At 45.8% G+C, this 20,869-nt stretch overlaps 1 protein-coding gene across 2 annotated transcripts in view; it reads left to right on the top strand.

Annotated features, from left to right (window-relative positions):
- LOC117426957 (adenylate cyclase type 5) overlaps positions 1 to 14,409 on the top strand; it is a 68,059-nt gene extending 53,650 nt beyond the window's left edge. For both annotated transcript variants that reach the window (XM_059034128.1, XM_059034127.1), the window contains exons 11-21: positions 458 to 555; positions 1,876 to 1,963; positions 5,703 to 5,819; positions 6,076 to 6,240; positions 6,526 to 6,701; positions 7,237 to 7,257; positions 7,352 to 7,484; positions 9,419 to 9,682; positions 11,526 to 11,730; positions 12,233 to 12,357; positions 12,746 to 14,409. In XM_059034128.1, coding sequence (XP_058890111.1) covers positions 458 to 555; positions 1,876 to 1,963; positions 5,703 to 5,819; positions 6,076 to 6,240; positions 6,526 to 6,701; positions 7,237 to 7,257; positions 7,352 to 7,484; positions 9,419 to 9,682; positions 11,526 to 11,730; positions 12,233 to 12,357; positions 12,746 to 12,874 — 1,521 coding nt within the window. In that variant the 3' untranslated portion in view covers positions 12,875 to 14,409. The remainder of the gene's footprint in view (positions 1 to 457; positions 556 to 1,875; positions 1,964 to 5,702; positions 5,820 to 6,075; positions 6,241 to 6,525; positions 6,702 to 7,236; positions 7,258 to 7,351; positions 7,485 to 9,418; positions 9,683 to 11,525; positions 11,731 to 12,232; positions 12,358 to 12,745) is intronic.
- Positions 14,410 to 20,869: the final 6,460 nt, after the last annotated feature.

Here is a 20,869-nt window from a genome sequence, read left to right as displayed (position 1 = left end):
TTCAGTCTAGTCATTGGGTCTGGGTCTGCTTGCACTGAAGGCATGCTGAGAAGCTGTTGCGACTGTTGCTTGGAATTTCCAGTAACCATTTGTAAACAGTTTGGGCAACTTCAATAAAGCTCTGTTTGTGTTCAGCAATGTCCTAACATGTTTTACCAGCATGTTGTATGAAATTATAACAATTCAAGCACTAATTATGTGGCTTTGAAGCATTCAGAGGACTTAAAGTTCATTGTTACTGGAGGAATTATTTCCCCCTCTGCTCATAATGTGAAATCTATGAATAGTTAAGCCCTGATGAAGCTGTTCCAAGTCGTGTTGTCTGAATGGATGAAGTTGTCGGGATTCAGTAAAGTAAACATTAAAAAGGAAACATTTGAATCTCAATGTATCCCTTGTCGAGTGGGGAAGGAGCCTGTAATAACACTGGGTCTTGCTCTTCATCTCCCCTTGGCAGTATTCCAAGCAGGTGGATGACAGATTTGGAGCGTATGTGGCCTGTGCTTCTCTCGTCTTCCTTTTCATCTGCTTCATACAGATTATTATTGTACCACAGTGAGTAAAACATACAGGGCTGTATAGCCTCTATGGGACATTTTACTATTTAGATCACATGAAGACATTGTTATCCAAACAATAACACTCCATCTATAAACATTCAGATCATTCTTGACCATCCAGCAGCTCTCCCACATCCAGCACTGAATTGCAAGCTTGAGAAAATGATTACTACAGGATACAACGCGAGGATAATAATCCACGAAATGCCCCTCCAGCTCAGTAGAGTGCCAGCCCCTGTGCACACACGCTGCCAGGTTTCTGATGCCTGGATGTATTTGAAGTTTCGGACACCATCCTTAGAGAGGCGATTATTCCTAATCTGTGTAGGTTGCTCACTACGCTGTGAAGCCGGGGCTGAACCAGCTGCAAAGTGTGGGAGTGTTGCTTAATGTGCCTAGAGAAGCAAAACCGTGTTTCTGATTGATCTCATAAAGTTTATTTTAAAAGTCTCAAACCTGAAGGTTCCAGTTTGTTTACTACAAGCTCCGATATACTGCACCACTACAATGTACCGCACTGCAATAGAGATACAAGCTCCGATATACTGCACCACGAAAATGTACCGCACTGCAATAGAGATACAAGCTCCGATATACTGCACCACGAAAATGTACCGCACGGCAATAGAGATACAAGCTCCGATATACTGCACCACGAAAATGTACCGCACTGCAATAGAGATACAAGCTCCGATATACTGCACCACTAAAATGTACTGCACTGCAATAGAGATACAAGCTCCGATATACTGCACCACTAAAATGTACTGCACTGCAATAGAGATACAAGCTCCAATATACTGCACTGCAGTGGAGAGACCTGCTCTGTTGATCTTTTTTTTTATTTCAGCAGCCATTGTTGTTACTGCCGTGTCCCTATTGCTGTCACTGACGTGTTCCTGTTGCTGTTACTGCCGTGTCCCTATTACTGTTACTGACGTGTTCCTGTTGCTGTTACTGACGTGTCCCTGTTGCTGTTACTGCCGTGTTCCTATTGCTGTTACTGCCGTGTTGCTGTTACTGCCGTGTCTCTATTGCTGTTACTGACGTGTTCCTGTTGCTGTTACTGCCGTGTTCCTGTTGCTGTTACTGGCGTGTTCCTATTGCTGTTACTGACGTGTTCCTGTTATTGACATGTCCCTATTGCTGTTACTGACGTGTTCCTGTTGCTGTTACTGCCGTGTCTCTATTGCTGTTACTGACGTGTTCCTGTTGCTGTTACTGACATGTCCCTATTGCTGTTACTGACGTGTTCCTGTTGCTGTTACTGCTGTGTTCCTTCTGCACTTCACATGTTTATTTGTTTTATTTGCAGCTCATCGCTGATGATTGGTTTCTACGTGATCTGTTTCCTTATCCTTACAGTAGTGATGTTTGTGTCTGCGATCTACTCCTGTTTCAGGGTAAGTTCTGTGGAAGTTCATCCTCTCTTCATCTTTCTGTCTCTCTCGTATTTAAACAAAGATCTCCCTTGGTCCTGTCTTTCTTGTTTAATAAATGACACACCCTTGCCCACAGATGACAGTACGAATATTTATTTCTCAGAAACTGCATCATTGTGTTAATGCAGCACGGATGTGCCGTAGCTGCTTTCTTCAGACTATGAGTCTCAGTTATTGTGGTCAGCCTGGTATAAACTGACTTTATAGATTTGAGGCAGGCTGCAGTTTAAACAAGGTGTATAGATGTGGGAGTACACTTACTCGCACACACACACTAATAGACTGAGCCACCTCTATTGAACAATGTGATGCATGTATTTTCATATTCAGTTTTATATTTAGTTGGTTTATAGAAGCAAGTCCACATTTCCACTCAGCTTACATTTGAAATACGAGTGGAGAGGTGTGACAGAGTAACAGAGAGTCATTTATTTCATGGATTTCACCATAAAGAACAGAGACAGCAGCTCCAGGTTTGTCTTGGTAGTAATGGGGTATCCTATGGGCCTCTATGTTGCGTTGCATCAGCTGTTAAAATGCATGATGCTTTCTTCCAGTGTAAAATTTTTATTTTGCTAGTATGTCTGCATGGTATAATGTGTTGGCATTTTTGTTATGTTTTAGCCTGCATGCAAATGGAGCAAACTGTAAGTTCATTTTGTTACCTGTGTGTGCGTTTCTTTTCTTTTCTTTTTCAGCTCACCTCTCCAAAGTAATACTAACAGAAAGTTTACTCATTTCAGTGAATGTATCCCCCCACCCCGATATAAATTTCTAAATGATACATTTCTTATGTGTAGTTAACTGGATTGACTCAAATATTTCTTTGTTTGTTAATTTAAGTTTACCAATAAAAAATGTGCTTTTTTAAAAAAAAGAATATGAAAATACATGCAATTACTTGGTAGTATTCCTAGTATATAATTGTATGGAGCAGGAAGCTGTTGTGCCCTTTTCCAGTTCCAGTGTGTGCATGGCTGTGGCCTCGAGGTGGAGCACGAGCACTTGAGGATGAGGAGCTTCTTATACAGCAGTGCAGAGGCCCTTGGATAGAAAAACACCCGGAACCATTCCTCGTCTGTTAGATAGATTATTACAGAGATCTTTTCATTATGCATTATAGGAGCAGCTTGGGCCCCTCGCTGGTGAGGCGTGCTGGGGGGGCGGTGCCCCTCGCTGGGGAGGCGTGCTGGGGAGGCGGTGCCCCTCGCTGGTGAGGCGTGCTGGGGAGGCGGTGCCCCTCGCTGGTGAGGCGTGCTGGGGAGGCGGTGCCCCTCGCTGGTGAGACGTGCTGGGGGGGGGCGGTGCCCCTCGCTGGTGAGACGTGCTGGGGGGGGGCGGTGCCCCTCGCTGGTGAGGCGTGCTGGGGGGGCGGTGCCCCTCGCTGGTGAGGCGTGCTGGGGGGGCGGTGCCCCTCGCTGGTGAGGCGTGCTGGGGGGGGCGGTGCCCCTCGCTGGTGAGGCGTGCTGGGGAGGCGGTGCCCCTCTCTGGTGAGGCGTGCTGGGGGGGCGGTGCCCCTCTCTGGTGAGGCGTGCTGGGGGGGCGGTGCCCCTCGCTGGTGAGGCGTGCTGGGGGGGCGGTGCCCCTCGCTGGTGAGGCGTGCTGGGGGGGGCGGTGCCCCTCGCTGGTGAGGCGTGCTGGGGGGGCGGTGCCCCTCGCTGGTGAGGCGTGCTGGGGGGGCGGTGCCCCTCGCTGGTGAGGCGTGCTGGGGGGGCGGTGCCCCTCGCTGTTGAGGCGTGCTGGGGGGGCGGTGCCCCTCGCTGTTGAGGCGTGCTGGGGGGGCGGTGCCCCTCGCTGGTGAGACGTGCTGGGGGGGCGGTGCCCCTCGCTGTTGAGGCGTGCTGGGGGGGCGGTGCCCCTCGCTGGTGAGGCGTGCTGGTGAGGCGGTGCCCCTCGCTGGTGAGGTGTGCTGGGGGGGCGGTGCCCCTCGCTGGTGAGGCGTGCTGGGGGGGGCGGTGCCCCTCGCTGGTGAGGCGTGCTGCGGTGGCGGTGCCCCTCGCTGGTGAGACGTGCTGGGGGGGGCGGTGCCCCTCGCTGGTGAGGCGTGCTGGGGGTCGGTGCCCCTCGCTGGTGAGACGTGCTGGGGGGGCGGTGCCCCTCGCTGGTGAGGCGTGCTGGTGAGGCGGTGCCCCTCGCTGGTGAGACGTGCTGGGGGGGCGGTGCCCCTCGCTGGTGAGGCGTGCTGGTGAGGCGTGCTGGTGAGGCGGTGCCCCTCGCTGGTGAGACGTGCTGGGGGGGCGGTGCCCCTCGCTGGTGAGACGTGCTGGTGAGGCGGTGCCCCTCGCTGGTGAGGTGTGCTGGGGGGGCGGTGCCCCTCGCTGGTGAGGCGTGCTGGGGGGGGCGGTGCCCCTCGCTGGTGAGGTGTGCTGGGGGGGCGGTGCCCCTCGCTGGTGAGACGTGCTGGGGGGGGCGGTGCCCCTCGCTGGTGAGGCGTGCTGGGGGGGCGGTGCCCCTCGCTGGTGAGACGTGCTGGGGGGGCGGTGCCCCTCGCTGGTGAGGCGTGCTGGTGAGGCGGTGCCCCTCGCTGGTGAGACGTGCTGGGGGGGCGGTGCCCCTCGCTGGTGAGGCGTGCTGGTGAGGCGGTGCCCCTCGCTGGTGAGGTGTGCTGGGGGGGCGGTGCCCCTCGCTGGTGAGGCGTGCTGGGGGGGGCGGTGCCCCTCGCTGGTGAGGCGTGCTGCGGTGGCGGTGCCCCTCGCTGGTGAGGCGTGCTGCGGTGGCGGTGCCCCTCGCTGGTGAGGCATGCTGAATAATTATTCATTCAGGTTAATTCAGGGCTTCTGTTTTGAGGGTATGCCAGCTCACTGAATGAAGCTTGGTTTACTGTATGTGGGGATCACATTTTAATTCATGACTCCGAGTTATCAAGTCTCTCAAGCAGGAAATCTACTTTTTTATTTTTTTTCAGGAAGAACTGTTTGATGTGGCAACTTTTATAAACAAAACCAGGCAGTGTCTTTAGCAATTCCACACAGGAAGAAGAAACATCCTGTGTGCATCTGAATAGCCTGTGTGCCCTTATATCTGTAAGGGCAGGTCAAAGCTGGAGCCTGTGGGTTATGCAGTTTAGTGACCCATCATTCATTATGCCAATTGTCTGGTTAGTCAAAGTGCTGCTGTGATCCTTTGGGTCTAGTCAGAAAGACATACTGTATGTAGTATATTGGAAACATGTAAACTCTTGTCAGCACACAGGGCTAGCTCTCCCACGCTTTGGTAATACAGTTGGATTGGTTTTGCTGTCCCATGTTGATGACGGGGTGCTGTACACACAGGTCCTGTCCTCTTCAGTGGGAGGCGCTGCTCTCCTGAGAGTGCTCTCCTCTCTCAGCTCCTCTTCCTGTCCTCTTCAGTGGGAGGCGCTGCTCTCCTGAGAGTGCTCTCCTCTCTCAGCTCCTCTTCCTGTCCTCTTCAGTGGGAGGCGCTGCTCTCCTGACAGTGCTCTCCTCTCTCAGCTCCTCTTCCTGTCCTCTTCAGTGGGAGGCGCTGCTCTCCTGACAGTGCTCTCCTCTCTCAGCTCCTCTTCCTGTCCTCTTCAGTGGGAGGCGCTGCTCTCCTGAGAGTGCTCTCCTCTCTCAGCTCCTCTTCCTGTCCTCTTCAGTGGGAGGCGCTGCTCTCCTGACAGTGCTCTCCTCTCTCAGCTCCTCTTCCTGTCCTCTTCAGTGGGAGGCGCTGCTCTCCTGACAGTGCTCTCCTCTCTCAGCTCTTCCCAGCTCCTCTGCAGGCCCTCTCCAGGAAGATCGTTCAGTCCAGGACCAACAGCACGCTGGTCGGGGTCTTCACCATCCTTCTCGTCTTTCTCTCTGCATTCATCAGCATGGTAGGTTTGGCAAGATTCTGAAATGAAAGGTTTGGTAACTTTTTTGGTAAGCCGATTTGGAGTGAATCTAGCCACTAATTTATTTTTCCATGTGCAGATGATAACTAACTGCTGTGAAATAAAATCCCATGCTTTGGTTAGAACAGATAACAGATTAATAAAATTAACCAGCAGTCATTTCCAGAAGACCACACTGAGCAGTGAATGAATCCTGGTTTGCATTGTTAGCGAGCATGTCTTGTGTTTGCCCTTGTAGTTCACATGCAGCACCAAGGATATCCGTACCTGCGTGGCCAAGGAGTTTAACATCACCTGCAGCAGTGTGAACGCCTGCCATGTGAGCTCTTCACACTTCAACTACACACTGGACACCATGGAGGGGTACTGCGGGAGCACCGAGCCCAACTGCAACTTCCCTGAGGTGCGCCCGCTGAAGTTTACCCTGCAGTAAATATAGAATATGTTCAACTAATACCAGTAGTACTGCTGTACAGTGAGAATCTCACTTAGAAACTAACTGCCTTGTGTATCGAGCTGCAAGTTAGGGTTTGTATTAAGGGCACTAGAGGTATATAAAAGGAAATGAATTGTTGATCCTCAAATGCTCGGGCTTCTCTTATTGGTGTAATACTGTGAATGCTGTCTTCTGTGATGTGTTTGATTTTGCAATGGTACCAAGCCCTGTCCCTGCCTCTGTTCTTTGCAGTATTTCTCGTCCAGTGTTTTGCTCAGCCTCCTCGCCTGCTCCGTGTTCCTGCAGATCAGCAGCATTGGCAAGCTCTTCCTCATGCTGTTCATGGAGCTCCTCTACGTCCTCATTGTAGAGCTGCCGGAAGTGACCCTGTTTGACAACGCAGACATGCTGGTCACAGCCAATGCAATGTATGTATCGATGCATTGCTGCCTACTCTAGAACACTGCACTGTACATGTCACAAAGTTACTGCTTTGAGTTTAGAAGCACTACAGTATAGGTATACTTTATATACATACGTGTTGCCGTAAATATGTCCATAATGGGCAAATTCAAGTTAACGCAGACATTTCCTGCTCTACAGTACAGTATATAAATAATACTGTATACTGTCCTATGAATACACAAACCCCTATTTCTGCAGTCTACAGCTATGTTGTGCACATATCAGGGTTTGATCCTATTTCACAGTCTACAGATATGTTGTGCACATGTCAGGATTTGTTGGTGTCTTCTATTTATTTAGAGAGCCTATTGAAAGTTATCCCCCCAAGTATCAGCTGGTCTGGACTCTGTTTTGAAGTGTAGAGGTTTAGACAATCAAATTTGGTTCTTGTGATTTTCTCATACCCTAAATCTTATTATTTTTTTTAAGCATTGTACTCTTCACAAAACTTGCAGCAATACAGGAGTGTTGAACTCTTGTTTTCTGTTTTTCTTTCAGTGGCCAGTCCAATGGAACATGGTAAGTCTTGCCTGTGCAGTACTCTGTTCTGTGTGAGTCAGTGGAGATTCTTTCAGCTGCTTTCCAATGCTGCCTGTGTGTTCTGTGATTGCAGTTTGATGAACGTCTCCAGGGTAGCTCTGAAGATTATGACCCCCATCGTAATCACAGTGTTTGTGCTTGCGCTGTATCTGCACGCCCAGCAGGTGGAGTCCACGGCACGGCTCGACTTTCTCTGGAAACTTCAGGTACTGAAACACGCATTTCCTCCGCGTGTGGGGGCTGGTTGTGTGTGGGACGTTTTAAAGGTTTTCATTTTTTAATGGACAGCTTTTGTAGGGGGATATGCCTCAATCCTTAGCTTTTTACATACAGTCCTGTATTTCAGTGGGTGAAACGCTGGCTAAAGGAGCCACCTACAGTCTTTTTGTGGGAACCAGACCATGTATCCTTTGTATTTACTATTATTCAATAGTTCAGGTCAAGCCTTGACATTCCTTGACAAACAACATACCACTTTATTTTCCTTTCACAAAAACACAGTGCAATAAAAACACTAGATATAGGGCCGAGTGGCGCATCCAGTAAAGGCGCTCCGCGTGGAGTGCAGGATGCGCTCTATAGCCTGGACGTCGCGAGTTCGAGGCCAGGCTATTTCACAGCCGACCGTGGACGGGAGCTCCCAGGGGGCGGCGCACAATTGGCCGAGCGTCGCCCTGGGGGAGGGAGGGCTAGGTCGGCCAGGGTGTCCTCGGTTCACCGTGCACCAGCGACCCCTGTAGTCTGGCCGGGCGCCTGCGGGCTTGCCTGTAAGTTGCCAGAGAGCTGCGTTGTCCTCCGACGCTGTAGCTCTTGGGTGGCTGCATGTTGAGTCCGCAGTGTGAAAAAAAGTGGTCGGCTGACAGCACACGCTTTGGAGGACAAAGTGTGTTCGTCTTTTCCCTCCCGAGTCAGCGCAGGGGTCGTAGCGGTGAGCTGAGCTTAAAAAATAATTGGCCATTCTAAATTGGGAGAAAATAATAAAAATAATTGGCAACGTCTAAATTTATAAAAAAAAAAAAAAAAAAAAAACACTAGATATTGACTTTAATGGATATTGACCTAATAGAATTGGCAAATGCAATGTAACTAACTGTCACATACTGGTTTTATTTGATTGTCACAGACTTCAGTGCTGCTCCATTGGGGTTGCTGTGCAGATATCGTTTTGAGCTGACATGTCCCATAACAGCCGAACTTCCTGAACAGGAATGTTAAACATCCAGCCTGCAGAGGGCATGCGATTTTAATGTTTTGAGTTGAACCCACATGGGTCAGGAACTTGGAAGCTGAAATATTTGCTACAAAATCCTTTGCCATTCCTAACATAATTCAATATCCTGTTGGCCCCACGTAATAGGAATTTGGAAGAAGAAAAAACAATCTAAATAATGGTTCATGACTCTAAGTGCTTAGAGAGCTCAGCGGTTCCTGTAAGTACCCTAACAGGATATTTGAAAATTGTGTCAGAATAGTTTAAGCACACTCTGAAACTTTTTTTTTCTAAAATGGAGACACTATTAAACCCTCATTTCTTACCCCTTGGGAGCACATTCTAACCAGTCCTCCTGTTGTGCTGAAGGTCTGTTGTCTTGCTTTTTAAACTGTACTGTGTGATACACAGATTGGTCAAGTGAAACGGCCTCTGGCATTTGTTTATGTCTTCCCTCACTCATTGGTTATCTTTGCGTTACCCACTCAGAACCATCGTGTAACAGCTTCATCTGCAGAGGGCAGAAAGGGTAGACGATGGGCAGGATGTCTGTTCTTTGAGGGTAGGCGATGGGCAGGATGTCTGTTCTTTTGAGGGTAGGCGATGGGCAGGATGTCTGTTCTTTAAGGGTAGTTGATGGGCAGGATGTCTGTTCTTTAAGGGCAGGCGATGGGCAGGATGTCTGTTCTTTAAGGGCAGGCGATGGGCAGGATGTCTGTTCTTTAAGGGTAGTTGATGGGCAGGATGTCTGTTCTTTGAGGGTAGGCGATGGGCAGGATGTCTGTTCTTTAAGGGTAGTTGATGGGCAGGATGTCTGTTCTTTAAGGGTAGGCGATGGGCAGGATGTCTGTTCTTTAAGGGCAGGCGATGGGCAGGATGTCTGTTCTTTTAGATAACAGATAAAAGGAAACTGCGCTTCAATCCCCCCAGGCTACGGAGGAGAAGGAGGAGATGGAGGAGCTGCAGGCCTACAACAGGAGGCTGCTGCACAACATCCTGCCCAAGGACGTGGCCGCCCACTTCCTGGCCCGTGAGCGGCACAACGACGAGCTGTACTACCAGTCCTGCGAGTGCGTGGCCGTCATGTTCGCCTCCATCAGCAACTTCTCTGAGTTCTACGTGGAGCTGGAGGCCAACAACGAGGGCGTGGAGTGCCTGCGGCTGCTGAACGAGATCATCGCTGACTTCGACGAGGTGAGAAATCATAACAACGGCTGGGATTAAGTCACAGTGGTCACGGCTTCTGTGATTTTAGGTATCTACAGACCAATAAGCTTCACGTCTATTATATGTAAACTTATGGAAACTATAATAATATCCAAAATGGAAAATTACCTATATGGTAACAGTATCCTGGGACGCAGTCAACATGCTATTAGGAAAGGGAGATTTTGTATAACTAACCTGCTTGATATTTTTGTGGATGCAACATCGACAATGGAAGATTTCAAATCATATGACATGGTTTATTTAGATTTCCAGAAAGCTTTTGACAAAGTCCTGCATAAAAGATTCATTCTCAAACTGAACGCAGTAGTGATTCAAGGAAATGCATGCACATGGATTACCTCGCTCCTCAAAATGGAGCGAGGTAACCAGGGCGGTACCACAGGGATCAGTATTAGGTCCTCTGCTATTCCTAATCTACATTAATGATTTAGATTCTGGTGTAGTAAGTAAACTTAAATTTGCAGATGACACAAAAATAGGAGTGGCGGCAAACACTGTTGCAGCAGCAAAGGTCGTTCAAAATGATCTAGACAGCATTCAGAACTGGGCAGACACATGGCAAATTACATTTAATAGAGAAAAGTGTAAGGTACTCCACGCAGGCAATAAAAATGTGCATTATGAATATCATATGGGAGATACTGAAATTGAAGAAGAAAGGTAAGAAAAAGACCTAGGAGTTTATGTTGACTCAGAAATGTCTTCATCTCAGCAATGTGGGGAAGCTATAAAAAAGGCCAACTAGATGCTCGGATATATTGTGAAAAGTGTTGAATTTAAATCAAGGGGAGTAATGTTAAAACTTCGCAATGCATTAGTAAGACCTCACCTAGAATATTGTGTTCAATCCTGGTCACCTCGTTACAAAAAGGATATTGCTGCTCTAGAAAGAGTGCAAAGAAGAGCGACCAGAATTATCCCGGGTTTAAAAGGCATGTCGTATGCAGACATGCTCAAAGAATTTAATCTATTCAGTCTTGAACAAAGAAGACTACGCGGCGATCTGATTCAAGCATTCAAAATCCTAAAAGGTATAGACAATGTCGACCCAGGGGACTTTTGTGATCTGAGGCTGAGAAGTCATAACCCTTACTGGGTCTTCGTTTTGTCTGGAGACCATTTTGAGCAGCAGCAGATCCAAGCTGTTTTATGCTGAACATAAAATAATAGTAATATTACATTTAAAAAGGCGCTTTCTTTTTTTGGACCTCTTGAAAAGCTGTAATTTGTGGAAAGCTTTGACAGTGGACAATATGTTGAAGTGTTAACGCCAGATTGCTTGGCCGGGTTACAAGTACAATGCAAAGCTGCTGAGCTGTAGACCAGCATCAGGTGTGTGTGTGCATGTGTGTGTGTCTCTGCGTGTGTGTCTGTGTGTGTTGCTCTGCGTGCGTGTGTGTCTCTGCGTGCGTGCGTGTGCGTGTGTCTGTTTGTGTGTGTGTGTCTCTGCGTGTGTGTCTGTTTGTGTGTGTCTCTGTGCGTGTGTGTGTCTGCATGTGTGTGTATCTCTGCGTGTGTGTGTGTGTGTGTGTGTGTGTGTGTGTGTCTCTGCGTGTGTGTGTGTGTCACTGTGTGTGTGTGTGTGTGTGTGTTTCTATGAAGGGCATATCATATCTATTTTAATTACGAATCCAGCCAGGGAAAGCTTTGGGAAATAATAATCTTACCGGTAAGTCATTTTTTTCTTTCTTTCTAATACAATTTAGGAACATCCTTTAGTTATTGAACACTATGTACCTTTCTGGTCTCGAGCAGAATCATCGGCCGTGTTCTGATCCAGAAGAGTCTCGCTCCTCTGTCCTTCCAGATAATCAGTGAGGACCAGTTCCGGCAGCTGGAGAAGATTAAGACCATCGGCAGCACGTACATGGCTGCCTCGGGCCTGAACGACTCCACCTACGACAAGCCGGGGAAGACACACATCAAAGCGCTGGCTGACTACGCCATGAGGTTAATGGACCAGATGAAGTACATTAATGAGCACTCCTTCAACAACTTCCAGATGAAGATAGGTAGGCGTGAGCCTCTTCAGACCTCACAGCAATGCTCTACTGATTGATTTACTGCCCATGCTATTTAAGATGCGAAGCCCCATACAATACTTAAAATGATGCCTTATTTCAAATGATTTACTTTAATATAATTGGTCCTTCATCGTTTAATTTGGAGTGTTTGATTTGTAAGCATTTTCTGAGTGCACAATGACAGGAGGGATTGGGGTTGGAGGGGGGATTTTGTTTGTGTGTTTTTATTAGCTTTTCAATTCCACCGAAGACAGTGACATGTGAGTGTGTCCAGTCAAGTCATTAGAATAGCTGAACCTGTGCCCATTCACTAGTGTGGTCTGCTGAACAAGACAGTATCCAAACATTCACCGCTTTCAAAATGTTTCTTGTGATTGCCCATATACCAGCTTGAGCACATCAGGGATCCTTTACTTGAACTGCCCTGGCTGGTACTGTGCTGTGCTGCAGTCTGCATTCTCAGAAGGGTGCTCCACTCTCTCACTTTCAGGTCTCAATATCGGCCCGGTCGTGGCTGGGGTCATTGGTGCAAGAAAGCCTCAGTATGACATCTGGGGGAACACAGTGAATGTAGCCAGTCGCATGGACAGCACAGGAGTGCCTGAAAGGATACAGGTAACTTAAACTGTCAGGGTGCCCGTGGCTCTAAAGGGACAGGTACTAAGTGACCTGCTTACCATGGTGACGGATTGCTTGGCAACGTGCCATGCATCTCCCTGCTTATACTATGCACCTGGCATTCTTTATTCTTTGGTATAGCACAGTAAAAGTATTGAATGGTCTTTCACCTAAAACATATGTGATTTTCAGGTCAGAGAATAAATTAAAAGACTGTTGCATCTGTCAAATGTAAGCTTTGAACAATATCAGGTAGCATGTCCGTACTGCTGATGTATGTAATTAAATAGTGACTTCATCTTTACTCCTCTCTCTCTCTCTCTCTCTCTCTCTCTCTCTCTCTCTCTCTCTCTCTCTCTCTCTCTCTCTCTCTCTCTCTGTGTAGGTGACCACAGACATGTACCTGGTTCTGAGTGGTTACAACTATACACTAGAGTGTCGAGGTGTGGTAAAGGTCAAAGGGAAAGGTGAAATGATGACCTACTTCCTGAACGCAGGACCGCTCAGCAGTTAACAGAACACCTTTTATTATTTTTTATTATTTTTTAATATTTTATTTTTATATTGTTGAAACCGCTGGGTTGTGGGTCCCAGTAGAAGACCTGTCTAAGCAGTGAAGCGCAAGACAGTACAGATCTCGACCGACCTGCTGAGCAAAACGTGATGGGCTCTCCCGACGCTGGGAGACACTGGGATCCAGGCATGGCGGTAAAGGAAAGGGCCGTCTCCTTTTGGGTGTTGTCAGTGGAGAGGCAGGCCAAGCGAAAGTGACCAAAGATTTCTTGACAGACTTGTTTTTCAGTGGACCATGCTGTTGCTGCTGCTGCTAGGAAGAGGGGCACAATAAGGCAATCAAAGAACCTGCTTTCACAGCACCTTTCATGATATGAAGGAAGCGAATCAGTATTTAAAGGTTTTCAAAGCAAATCATAAAGCCCTGGACATGCTGCGATCTGCAGACTCCAAACCTGCACACCGCAGTCATGCTGGGAGATTCAAACTGGTCACTACAACAGAATGGTTGGTTGGTTGGTTTGTTTGTTTGTTTGTCGTCTGATGAGGCTGCGTTCCCCAGAGTAACTGTCGCTAATGCAAACCTATGACAGGGAACTTCATATGTGGGGACTCTTAACACAATGGAACACAGTAATGCAAATCTATTCTCTTTTGAGTATTTGAGTTTACATTTTTCTTGATGTGTAAACTGCAGACACTTTAAATTAAAACGAAAAAAAAAAAGCTCCAAAACAGCTGCTTTTTGTATTTTTGTCATTTTGTATTATGACTCAAGACAAATCTAGCAGATACCTGAGATTCTATATTTTGTAAAGTATTGTATTAGATGAGTACACCATGTGTATTACGGAGCATATAGACGCAATCTTGCACATTTGGTTTTCCTCTTCATCAGTTTTTAGGTCCCCAATATGAAGTTTTTGGGGGTTTTGTTTTGTTTTTTGAAATGTGTTTGAACAGTTTCTCTTCCAATCCACCTTCTTGCTATTCGTACATATTTCCCCCACACTCCCAGAAGCTGCTGTATTCAAGTCCAGTGGTGCTGATGGTAGTCTTCACAAGATGCTTGGTAGATCAGTCTGAAATAAGAAGGACGTGTCTCTGGCTCCTTCATAAAGGACATTCATGAAGAACGAAATGGTTCCAGTAACTGTATTATTATTATTATTATTATTATTATTATTATTATTATTATTATTAACTGGTGGACAAAGCCAGTGATGTACCTCAGTAACATTGAGTTCAATTGTCTTTATCTTTTTGTTTTTTTGTACTGAAAATGCTTTACTCGGGGCAATCTTCATAAAACTTAGTGTGTGTTTTAGTTGAATTTCTGCAGCTCTATTCTTTCAGAAACTGCACAAAGTGAGATTGTGTGTGATATAAAACTGAGCATGACAGTAGGAGACTTTTCTCAAAGGCACATTTGTTTAAGAATTTCATAACTATTCCAATCCTAGTTTAGAACACTATGCAGTGTTTTTTTGTTTGTTTGTTTTTTTACATGCAAATAAACTGCTACAATGTGAAAAAGATCAGCTATTCTGATGTGTGAAACCAATGCTGTAAACTTGTCAGTTGATGGTACTATGCTTGAGTTTAGATCCAAAATGAGAAATTGGGGAGTTATTTTTTATCCTGGATTAACTTTTGAACCTTGTGTGCTGAATACTGTTAAGGCATCATTTTTCCACCTTAGAAACATTGCTAGGGTGCGACATATGCTTTCTGCTTCCGTAGCTGAAAAGCTGGTTCATGCATTTGTTTTTTCGAGGATTGATTATTGTAACGCTCTGCTTGCAGGCGTATCCTGACAAGGTCACGTGTGTTGCCTGTCAGGTTTCGTGTTGATTTTAAATCTTCTTACTTTTAAGGCTTTACATGGTTTGGCTCCACAGTATTTATCTGATCTCTTATCAGTCTGCACCCCTTCACGCAGCCTTCACTCCACAGGTCTTGGATTGTTATGTGTTCTCTCTGTTCACCTGCGTTCTATCTTGGATTGTTATGCGTTCTCTCTGTTCACCTGCGTTCTATCTTGGATTGTTATGTGTTCTCTCTGTTCACCTGCGTTCTATCTTGGATTGTTATGTGTTCTCTCTGTTCACCTGCATTCTATCTTGGATTGTTATGTGTTCCCTCTGTTCACCTGCGTTCTATCTTGGATTGTTATGTGTTCCCTCTGTTCACCTGCGTTCTATCTTGGATTGTTATGTGTTCTCTCTGTTCACCTGCGTTCTATCTTGGATTGTTATGTGTTCTCTCTGTTCACCTGCATTCTAGGGGCAACAGGGCTTTTTGTTTTTATTCCCCAAAACTTTGGAACACCATTCCTAAAGAGATCAGGGATTCTGCCTCTCGTAATGTTTTGAAATCTAGCTTAAAGACCTACTTTTACTGAAAGGCATTTTTATGTTTTTATTTTCTGTTTTGTTTATTTGTAAAGCGCTTTGAGATGTTGCTTTTAAAGGCACTATATAAAATAGTTTATTATTATTATTATTATTATTATTATTATTATTATTACAACTCAAACAACAAATATTACTTATTTTAATGTGCAAAAAGGTAAAAGTATACTGAAGCGATGTTAACATGTTTTTACTGTGCAGCTCCAGCAGGTGGGGCTGTTGAGTTTTCTGTTACTCTGCCTGTTAAAACTCATTTGTAACCTGTATGTTTTCTAATAGCACAGCACAGAAGCTGTCCTTGTTATAAATGTCAGGGATATCCACTCCGGAGCCTACAGCTAACCTAACAAGATACCCCTCAGCTGCTAAAGCTCTCAATAGTTGCACCCAATCTGTGTAGCAGAGACACATTTCTCATGTGTTCCTGCAATTATTGATATGCCTTTCATGTGCACTGGTTAGAGATGAAACTTGAAGCATTTTCCCTACACTAGCTCAGCATTGCCGCTTATGAGGTACAATAATAAATCCACGTCGATCTTTCACAGCTTTTCAATAGCATTGCACCAGTATGGATAGTGTGTACCCAAAAGCACATACCCTGTAAACATAATGCCCCCTCAAATTCCCAGGCTGAAGATCTTTATAATATAAAGCCTTTTTTTACAAAGCAACTTGACTAGATTGTTTCCAATTTTTTTTTTTTTTTGGGGGGGGGGGGGGGGGGAATAATAATCCAAAACAGATGCCCCGCCCAACTTTGGTTGCCATGACATCAAAAGAATTGTCATGACAACCACAACACCACAAAGGCACAGCACTAGTGTTCTCTGCTGAGAATATTTAAACAAAAAAAGAGACATTGATAAATAAACACCAGAGTTGTGGTTCAGGCCTTGTCTTGTGTGATGAAAATATTGAGTCTCAATCTGCCCCTATATCGTGTACACATAATTAATTCAAGTACTAGTTGGCATTTTACATGGATGGGGCAGCAGTGTGGGGTAGTGGTTAGGGCTCTGGACTCTTGACTCTTGGGTTGTGGGTTCAATCCCAGGTGGGGGACACTGCTGCTGTACCCTTGAGCAAGGTACTTTACCTAGATTGCTCCAGTAAAAACCCAACTGTATAAATGGGTAATTGTATGTAAAAAATAATGTAATTGTATGTAAAAATAATGTGATATCTATACATACAATTGTAAGTCGCCCTGGCTAGCTCAATTGGTAGGGCACTGGCCTCTGATTTCCGGGGTAAACGGTTCAAATCCCACATGCGGCACAGTGTTCATCCCTTGTTTTCAAAAATAGTGTTTCATTTACCTTATAGAGGGAGAGGGGGGCAAACTGTACTGCTCTCCACAAGTCTCTTTTAAAGGTTCTGTTTGTGTGCATTCATTATTGTCTTCATTCTACTGAAAGCACACAATAAGAATCTTGAGAAAAGTAGTTTGCCCCGTTCCTCTTCTCTCAGGCAGCATCACCCCCACCCTCCACTCTCCACTCTCCTCCTTGGTGGTGACGGCCAGACACTCCCCCCTTTCTATCTTCTTCCTCCTTAGGCCAGGTCTTCTCTGCCTTCATCTGTGGAAACACAACCAACATCTGCTGCCTTTGACACTGTTGATCACTCTATTCTACTATCATCTTTCGCTGACCTGGGGATCTCTGGCACTGCTCTGGCCTGGTTCTCCTCCTACCTCTCCAACCGCACTTATCAGGTAACCTGGCGTGGAGTAACCTCCACACCTCGCCCTCTCTTAACAGGAGTCCCCCAAGGGTCAGTCTTTGGTCCTCTCCTGTCCCGCTCCCTGGGCCCCCTCATCGCATCCTATGGTTTCTCATACCCTTTCTATGCTGATGATGCTCAGATTTTCCTCTCCTTCCCCACCTCTGACTCCACCATCCCCTCCCGTATCTCTACCTGTCTGTCTGCTATTTCCTCCTGGATGCACTTGCATCACCTCAAACTCAACCTCTCTAAATCTGACCTCCTTTTCTTTCCCTCCTCCTCCCCCTCCTCTGATCTCTCTATCTCTGTTCCTCTGGAATCTACCACACTCTCTCCCTCTTCCTCCGCTAAGAACCTCTGAGTCAACCTGGACCCCTGCCTCTCTTATTCCCAGCACATCTCCACTCTGGCACGCACTTGCCGATTCTTCCTGAGCAATATCCGAAGAATCCGACCCTTCCTCACCAACTACGCCACCCAGCTCCTGGTCCAGGCCTTGGTACTCTCCCGCCTACACTACTGCAACTCCCTCCTGGCTGGCCTCCCTGCGTCCGCCACCCGTCCGCTCCAACTCATCCAGAACTCCGCTGCCTGCCTGGTGTTCTCTCTGCCACGCTTCTCCCACGCAATTCCACTACTCCACTGCCTCCCGATCACCACTCGTATCCAGTTCAAGACTCTTGTACTAGCCTACAGATGCCTTGACCAGATTGTACCCAGCTACCTCCAGATACTCATCTCTCCCTACACCCCCACTCGACCGCTCCGCTCCGCCTGCACTAGAAGACTGGCTCTACCTCCGCTACGCTCCCCTGCCTCTAGAGCCCGCTCCTTCTCCACCCTCGCTCCGCAGTGGTGGAATGACCTTCCTACAGCTGTCAGGACTGCCCAGTCCCTGACCACCTTCCGGCGCCTCCCCAAGACTCACCTCTTCAGACAGCACCTGTAGAACTCCTCGGTTTTTCCCCTGGGACACTTATCACCCTTCTTTAAATGTGCTTTACTTGCTCTTATCTACCCCCTATTTTACTGAATTTAATCCTGTACTTCAGAGTACTGTAATCTGCCAAGTGTTTAATCTGTAGTATTTTGTATTTAATCATATCCTGCTGTAACTATCACTGACACTGTTATCTGCTGTATTATTGAATTGTATTTTGTCACACTTGTACTTGCTTGAACCAAAGTCATTGTATTTATCTTGCTCTTAATTGTATTATTACTTGTACTGTAATACTTGAAATGTATTTGCTTGCGATTGTAAGTCACCCTGGATAAGGGTGTCTGCTAAGAAATAAATAAATAATAATAATCATAACTTACCTCAAACTGCCATCTTCAGGAAGAGGAGGCCATGGGATTAGCCCACTGCACAACCAGCTCCCACAGAAAAGTTGTGTTTTACCTCCTGAATATCAGGGAAATGATCAAATTCTTTGAAAATAAAGGTAGGAATCTTTTGGATTTGAACTGATAGATCTATACGGTAAATTAAACAATATCTTGGAACAATATCTTGCCTCATGAGGGACTTGCTCTACCAGCTGAGCCAGCCAGAGAGCTGAATGGCACCCCTGTAAAATGCCAACTAGTACTTGAATTAATTATGTGTACACGATGTACGGGCAGATTGGGACTGGATAATATTTCCAACACAAAAGACAAGGCCTGAACCACAACTCTCCTGTTTATTTATCAATGTCTTTCTTTTTGTATTTTTTAAGCAGAGAACACCAGTGCTGTGCCCTTGTGGTGTTCTGGTTGTCATGGCAACCAGAGTTGGGCAGGGTCCTGTGGGAGGGGCATCTTTTTAGGACAACATTTTTTTTCCACACCAAAAAACTGTCATTCCAATGCGCAAACCATAAAAATAAACTGTATGTATGCCCCTAAAGGCATCACTTTGTTTAACTGGGATTCAGCATCTTCAAATGATGAACACAGGTCGCTTTTCAGAGCAAGACAGTTTCAAATAGCACAGTGCAGTGATTATGCTGTGACTTGCTTAAACCACGTTGAACTCTTCAAGGAGTCGTCTCCTGTGGTTTTTCAGGCTGCTGTTGCAAAGATAGTTGGCGTGTCAACATTGTAGGTGCTTCGCCTTATGAGAAGATGTGATTTCATTATTTTCCATTTCATGTAGAAATAAAAAAACAGCAATTCATGTTGTTTAGGAATAAAAAAAACAACATTGACTCATATTTTAAATGTATAATGTATGAAGCATTTAATCATAATGTGATGTGATTTCATTCTTTTTCTTTTCATTTAGAAACAAAAAAGAGTGACTATGGTCATCTCATTTGTCTCTCATTTAATTGGGACAGCCGCTTATTCAAGATATATACTGAGGCACAGTGAAAAAGGAACAGTCTAACTTATACAGCAAAAGCTCATTGGACACATACATGTTACTTACATTTTAAATAGTGAGCAGACAGGTTTGTTGATTTGTTTGAGTAGGATTGTTCCTTGGGATAACAAAATACTGAGCTCAAGTCATGTGATTTCATAAAAACAGCAGGTGCTCAGTGTTTTATTTTGTATTTGAGTTAAAATTGACAAAATGAGTTGATTAATTATCTGTATACATAGCCATTTGAGAAGACATAATTTTAATTAATGCAAGATCGGCAAATGATACAACCATGTTCCGCATGAGAAATGAAGAGTGCCTGGTTGCTATCGGCATGATAGAAGGTGGCCTGTCTGTGAGAGAAGTTAATTGGAGAATGAGATATTCTGCTTCAAAAATCAGCAGACTAGTCCAGAGAAACCAGGAACGCAGAGACAGGCCACGTCCTGTAAGGCAGAGGGTCACCACACAGGCCCAGAACTGTTATGCTGACTGTTGCATTGTTCAAACCAACCGGTGGATGTGTGATGATGTGGGGAGGAATCTTCTTTAACACAAGAACACACTTGGTGCAGATTGAGGGCAACCTTACTGCTCAGCAATACATTGACGACGTCCTTGAGGCAACAGTTTTTCCATTCCTGCAAGCCAGTGTTGATTTTCCAGCAGGACAATGCTAGACCACACAGTGCTAGGATTATAATTGCACGACTTCAAGAAAACAATGTCAAGGTCTTGCCGTGGCCAGCTTTTTCTCCTGACCCGAGTCCAATAGAACATCTGTGGTACCAAATCGCCAGTGCCATCCACAGGAGACAACGCGACCACCCAACTTTCACCAGTAGTGACCCACAGCAGTTTATCCAGAGGCTGATCAGGTCTATGTGTCAGCACTGCCAGGATTGTGTTATTGCTCAGGGAGGTCATACCCTAGACTAACTTTGTAATGTTTTAATTTTAACAGTGTGTCACGTTTCATACTGAAAACTTATCATTATTTTTTTTATCTGTATTTCTGTTTACATTTTCTGTGATTTTGTTTGATATCTATGTTTAAAATATTTGATCAAATTCATTAGATCTGAGCGTTGCGTTTCTTTTGTGCATCAGTATATTTCCTTCTCCCTAGGGGTCCTGATAAAGCTGTGCCGTTTCTGGTGTCCATTACACTGATTTTAGTCATGAGGGAGCTAAATATGAACTGCTTAGATCCCTAAAACATAGCACCTCCTGACTCTACCAAGTCTATTAAAACCAAACATCAAGCAGTGAATTGGAATCATATTTAGTGTAACAATGTGTAAGACACCAGACATTTCAACAAAGACTGTACTGGGATTCCCCCCAGTTTTTACAGCAAACATTGGGTGCTGTTTTCAGAATACAATACTAGTGTGTTTACTGTATGCAACACACTCTACCCAGTATACTGTATACTACATGTGTACAAGCATTTCAAACTATTTCCAGAGCAGGTTATAAATCCAGTTCAGTA

Source organism: Acipenser ruthenus, chromosome 11 (genome assembly GCF_902713425.1).
Source record: "Acipenser ruthenus chromosome 11, fAciRut3.2 maternal haplotype, whole genome shotgun sequence".
NCBI classification, from domain to species: Eukaryota; Metazoa; Chordata; class Actinopteri; order Acipenseriformes; family Acipenseridae; genus Acipenser; species Acipenser ruthenus.
Note: the sequence above shows the minus strand (reverse complement) of the source record. Positions and strands in the feature narration are given on the sequence as shown.